General features: G+C 38.8%; 1 protein-coding gene across 1 annotated transcript; it reads left to right on the plus strand.

The window, feature by feature from the left end:
* The first annotated feature begins 249 nt into the window (after nucleotides 1–249).
* LOC113125717 (E3 ubiquitin-protein ligase TRIM39-like) lies at nucleotides 250–4,524 on the plus strand. The gene is made up of 9 exons (XM_026299372.1): nucleotides 250–304; nucleotides 1,459–1,669; nucleotides 1,793–2,018; nucleotides 2,129–2,224; nucleotides 2,319–2,552; nucleotides 2,647–2,794; nucleotides 2,901–2,992; nucleotides 3,146–3,262; nucleotides 3,776–4,524. The coding sequence occupies exons 1-9, from the start codon at nucleotides 253–255 to the stop codon at nucleotides 4,166–4,168; spliced, it is 1,569 nt and encodes a 522-aa protein (XP_026155157.1). The 5' UTR covers nucleotides 250–252; the 3' UTR covers nucleotides 4,169–4,524.
* The last annotated feature ends 1,623 nt before the right edge of the window (nucleotides 4,525–6,147 follow it).

Genomic DNA, 6,147 nt, shown 5'->3' on the forward strand with positions numbered 1-6,147 from the left:
ATGTGTCTACTGTGAAAGAACAAAATTTCCAGTGAGTTCAGCCTGCAGCAAGGTGAGCCAGTTAGATGAGCTTGACAACATGATCTTGGCGCAAATTTGGTGTGACAATGGAAGGACCAGAGATACCAGAAAGACTGAGGCATTTGAGAAAACAAAACCGCAGGGAGGAGCTAAATCGTAAACAGACATTATGACTAATCCCAGACAGAGACAGGATAGTATTTAAACCGCTGCTTACAGCATCTGCAGTATATGCTGCATCTCGTAAGCATGAACGGAGGACTCAACATGTCAACCCAAACAGGTAAGCACTTACTGATGGTAAAAAACACTGTGTAGGCTGTGAGATCAGGGAAAAAAGAAAGCAACTGGTTCTTAGACTTTTATTTAACATAAGATCATGACTTTAAAACAAGTTGATAAAGGAGAAATTTTGTTTAGGAAATTAATTTTTCATTAGTCTCTATTCTAATTAACTACCAGTTGTGTCACTGATGCGTGAAATTGTTGTTGTATGTCTAAAAATTGTTGGTTTGTGAATATAAGACAAGAGAGATGCAGCAGCAGCATATATCATCTAGCAATCAGCAGCAATGAGAATAGATTTCAAATCAGCATGAGAAAACAACTCAGACTGCAAAAGCAGGGGTCTAAAAACTTTAAAATATAGAATCAATTTCAATGTGCCCCATACAATGTCATGATTTATATCATGGGGCCAAACAAAACAAACTTACACAGAAAAAAAAAAACTGTCAAAAGTTGTTACCAAGAGATATGAGAGATGTATACATATATATCTGTAAATAAGTAAAATATGGAGGATTTTTAATTTGATATATATATATATATATATATATACGAATATTTCAAATTAAAAGTTCAAATTGTCCATATTTTACTTATTAAGAACCTCTCAATTCTGTTATATAGTGACATTCTGTTGTAAAGTTTGCCAGTGTGTTTCATATATGTGATGAGTTTTTATCATCCTTGCATTTTTTATGATGCAGAAGTTTCAAGCCTCAATTTTAAGACAACAAGAAACACAAAACTGCAGATTCAATTCCAGCCAACTATGGAAGCCCATTTCTGACACTGGGATGGAAAATACAAAATACTCAAAATACTCAAAATAGTGATCCGTTCTCAATATTTTGTCATAAGTTTCTTTTTGTTTTGAGATACAATACTGCTCTATTTTTCACCCCAGTGATGGAAAAAGGGCGTCCATCGACAAGTGATACCAAATGTACTTTTGAACATTTTTTCTTGCATGAATGAAAAGAGCGTTAGGCCAACTGTCTGTCAGGCCTGACAAATGTTTGACATGTCCTTTGTCAACATGGAATTTATTTTGCTTTAATGCAACTATTACATGATTTTGTTTTATAGAAATATAATCCCGTTCTGTTGTGCACAATAAAAACTATAAAACTATTTGATTTATTTTTCCAGGCTCCATGGTGCTTGACGAGCTGTTCCGTTGCTGCATCTGTCTGGACATCTACACCAAACCCGTCACCATCCCCTGTGGACACAACTTCTGCCTGGACTGCATCAAAGGTTTCTGGGATACAAGAGACAAGTGGGAATGTCCACTCTGCAAAGAAGCTTTCAGCAGTTACCCAGCACTCAAGCCAAACGTAGGATTTGCTGAAATTATAAGGTTCGATTTATTATATATATATATCTATTTTACTTTTTTAAGCATTCTTGTTCCAAACTGTATTAAAAAAGTGAAATATGAGAATTTCATTGAGATTTAACAGACTATATTTAAAATCAATAGGTCTGTGCTACCAAACCATGACAAGGAATCTGATCCTCGACTTTCTGTGGAGGGCAAAGTTCATGAGGTAACAGATCCGGCTGCTAGTCAGCTCTGCGGAAAGCATAAACTACCGTTGACAATGCTCTGCAAGAACGATCACACAGCCATTTGTGTGAAATGCACTAGAAGAAGGCACAAAAACCACTACATCGTCCCAATGGGAAAGGAGTGCAACAGGATCAAGGTCAGCAAAATGTGTTTTCTAAAAACGCTAAAAATCTATTTTTCTAAGAAATACCTGCACTTTCAACCTGTTTTCCACTTGTACAAACATGTTTTTTCTACATTTTGCAGACTAATTTGAGGGAGACAAAGGCTGACATTCAACAGATGATTCAGGCCAGACTGAGCAAAGTCAGGACGATCAAAAATTCATTTATCTTAAGCCAGGTAAGTTCTGCATTGATGTATGGATGAAATCTTTAAGTGACATCAGGTCTGTTTTTGTTTCATTGAGTTACAAATTTATTGTGTTAATTGACAGAAAAACACTGAAATGGAGATTGAGAGAAGTACTCAGGTCTGCAGCCTGCTGATAACCACCATCCAGAAACACCATGCTGGGCTCATCAAGGAGCTCGAGGAGAAGCAGGAAGAAGCTAGGAAAAGAAGTCAGGAGCTGCTCAATGAGCTTGAGCAAGAAATCAATGAACTTCAGGAGAGGACCTTCAAACTGGAGGATCTGGAGCATATTGAGAACCCTCTTCAATTCCTGCAGGTGTGATACTTGTACTGTGTTTGAACATTTCTATGCCTTGTCAAAATTTCAAGAGCGACACTCATGAGAAAGGTGTGTGTCTTTCATATTTTAGAGTTACCCACCTCTGAGTAGACCCCCATCCATGAGAGAGTGGTCTATGGTGACAGTCCACTCTAATAACTGCATGGGGACCGTGAGGAAATCCATCTCTAAGCTGGTGGACGTGTGTCAGGAAACTGTAAACAAACTGTCGGCAGAAGGTCAGTAGTCACTGGGCAAAAGACGCGGATATGTTTTACAAAATGTAAATTCAAAAGATTGTTATGAAAACCAGTTGAAAATAATAGTTTTTCTTCCTGTTTGCAGAGGCTGACGAGATGAATCAGTATGCAGTTGATGTGACTCTAGATCCTGAGACTGCTTCAGGCTGGCTGGTCTTATCTTCAGATGGAAAGAAGGTAGAGCCATTACATAATTACTGATTGAACATGTACAAACTACCTATGGTTTCTACATTTAAGACTATAAAAACAATGAAAAGGGCATGTTGCTTATGTTGTTAATTAGCTAATGAATCTGAAAATAATAATAATGATGATGATGATCTACAGGTGAGCCTCAGTGGCCAGAAGAAGACAGTTCCAGAAAATCCTCAGAGATTCGACTCCTGCGTCTGTGTTTTGGGGAAACAAAGCTTCACATCTGGAAGAAACTACTGGGTGGTCCAGGTATGTGCTGACAAACATGAAAACACACCTTAAAACAAACCAGCAAACCAGTCTAGGTGTGATTTTAGCCTTTAGGCTATGGGATGACCATGAAAACAGCTGACACCACAGTGTGTCACCAGCTGCTTTGTGTTGTTACACACAATCAGGCTTGTTATTTTTAGCTACATGTTCTACAACTGTAGCATATAAAGGTGTAAACTAATGAACAACATATATCATTACATTCTTTTTGTTGATTGGATTTTTACACTTTCAAGCTCTTCTTTGTTGTTTTCCATTATTTAAGATCAAGAAAACTAAAATACCACAAAAAGATATTGAAGAGTTTTTGGTTTAAGTTAACATTTTATAAGTTTTATATGTAGTAAGCTCAAACATATCATGATGCATTTTCACTATGAGAAAGACATTTAACAAATGAAAACATGCAAGGCAGTTGGGTTTAGTTTTGTTTCCATTCTGTTGTTGTTGTTGCTTGTCTAATGTAGTTTTCTGATTCTCGTCTTTCAGGTTGGGGATAAAACAGACTGGGATCTTGGCGTGGCCAGAGAGTCCATCAACAGGAAGGGGGCTGTCACAGTTCGCCCTGACAGCGGTTATTGGGCAATCTGCCGGCGGAAAGGCAGCAGTCTGTCTGCATGTACCAGCCCATCCGTCACCCTCCCCCTGAAGCAAACCCCACAGAAAATCGGCATATTCCTGGACTACGAGGAAGGATCTGTCGCCTTCTACGACGCAGACGCAAAGACTCACATTTACACCTACAGTGGGTTTACCTTCACAGAGCCTCTCTACCCATATTTTAACCCCTGTGTTCATGACAGTGGGAAAAACACCGCCCCACTGGTTATCTGTCCTCTTGAGGAAAGAATCGGGGAAGGACAGGATGTAGTCATTGTTTAATGTGTCATTAGAAAGGGTGGCTCAAACTGACTTTGGAAATGCCTTTGTTCTTATTCAAGAATATTTTATTTTAGTGTAAATGGTCTGTTGTACTATAATAGTATCTGAGCTATCATGGCCTGTGACAGGCTGAGATTCATGTGTTACTTCTGTTTAATAACAGTCTGTGGGAATTTTACTGCCTGTAAGATGTTTTCAGTGTCTGGCATGAATTGTTAAAAATACAAAATCACACTGGTTTTTAAATGTTTTGTTGAAGGAACTGCCAAACTATATTTAAGATCCATAATATAAATGGAAAATGTATTATTTGAGATACAAACTGTGCAACTGAAAATAAAATCAATGTTTGGTAATTATTTGAAAGTGTGTTTTTCCTTTAATTAACTCTGCAAAGTGTAAGATGTGAAAGATTTAATGACATCTAGTAGTGAGACTGCAAAATGCAACCTTCTGAACACTGGTCATCACTTTTAATACAAAACAAGGTTCCCGGTCTAGAGCCAGTGTTTGGATTTTCTTTTTTAGACTACTGTAGAAACATTGCAGTGCAACATGGCTGCCTCTGTGAAAAGAGACCCACACCCTGGTTAGAAAATTTAAAGACTCATTCTAAGATTATGAAAATATGATGGTTTATATTTCCTATATATCCCCTGTACCCTAGTAACAACATATGTATAAATACTTTATTCCATTTAACCTGTGACCCTGGTTAAGGATTGAGTGGGTATAGATAATGGATGGATGGATGGATGAGATGTTTTGGCAAGCGTCCAGACAAACATTTGACATGTCCTTTCTCGACATGGAATTTCTTTTGCATTTATGCAACCATTATATAACATAGTTACATACTAACATGATGCACTCCTTTTGTGGATTATCTGCTCCGAGAGTTTGTTCTCTGCTGATGTTCTGCTTTGTCCACTGCTTTGGTCTTATAGTTGGCTGTGTCCACTGCTAATAGTAGGCACTTGTCCATATATCTTTGGAGAGACTTTTCCATGTAATTGTACTGTGTGTACCAACCTCACAGGCAAGTCTCCCTTGTAAAAACCTTCTGCATTGTCTCATTAAAGTTCGTGGTATTCTTAGATCTAGCAACATTCAGTTAGGTTTTCCAACCAAAGAACGTGGTGTAGCAACTATTAAAGAGAGGCATTATGGCAGGATGCACAATCTGACCATTAGTTCTTATCATCCAGGTGGTATCCAAGTGGTTTGTGGGAGTTGAGAAGGATCAGTCAGGGCAGCAGTTACCACCAATATGTGCATACATGGACGACACGACAACCATCACTACCACTGTACCATGTACAAAAACTATTGGATAAGTTGTTCCCTAACTTTGGGTCTAGGATGAAGGTCGAGCCAGAGAAATCAAGAAGTGTTTGAATAGTAAAAGGTGTGTTAGCAGACTAAAGGATTGTCTCAATGGGGAAGCAATTCCAACAGTGATAGAGAAACCAGTTAAAAGTTTAGACAGGTGGTACAGCACAGCACTCAATGATAAAGAAGATGTACACAGCCTGAGGCAGCAAGAGATTGATGGTATTAAAAGGATAAAGAATGAAAGGAAATCAGCAGAAATGAAAGGAAAGGTGGACAAGACAGTCGTAAGACCAGCAATGTTGTCTGGTTTAGAGACAGTGGCACTGAGAAAAAGACAGGAGGCAGTTGCTGGAGGTAGCAGAGCTGAAGTTGTTGAGGTTCTCTCTGGGAGTGACGAGGATGGATAGGATCAGGAATGAGGACGTCAGAGGGACAGCTCATGTTAGATGTTTTGGAGAAAAAGCCAGGGAAGCCAGATTGAGATGGTTTGGACATATTCAGAGGAGGGACAGTGAATACATTGGTAAAAGGATGCTGAGGTTAGAGCTGCCAGGAAGGAGCCTAGAGGAAGACCAAAGAGGAGGTTCTTGTATGTAGTGAAGGAGGACATGAGGATAGTTGGTGTGGGTGTGGAGGATACAGAG

The sequence above is a fragment of the Mastacembelus armatus genome, chromosome 18 (assembly GCF_900324485.2).
Source record: "Mastacembelus armatus chromosome 18, fMasArm1.2, whole genome shotgun sequence".
NCBI lineage: Eukaryota > Metazoa > Chordata > Actinopteri > Synbranchiformes > Mastacembelidae > Mastacembelus > Mastacembelus armatus.

Coding starts and splice junctions, on each gene's coding strand:
- LOC113125717 (XM_026299372.1), top strand. CDS start 253: ATGCTGCATCTCGTAAGCATGAACGGAGGACTCAACATGTCAACCCAA. Junction 2,795..2,900: donor AAACAAACTGTCGGCAGAAG/GTCAGTAGTCAC, acceptor TCCTGTTTGCAG/AGGCTGACGAGATGAATCAG. Junction 2,993..3,145: donor TATCTTCAGATGGAAAGAAG/GTAGAGCCATTA, acceptor GATGATCTACAG/GTGAGCCTCAGTGGCCAGAA.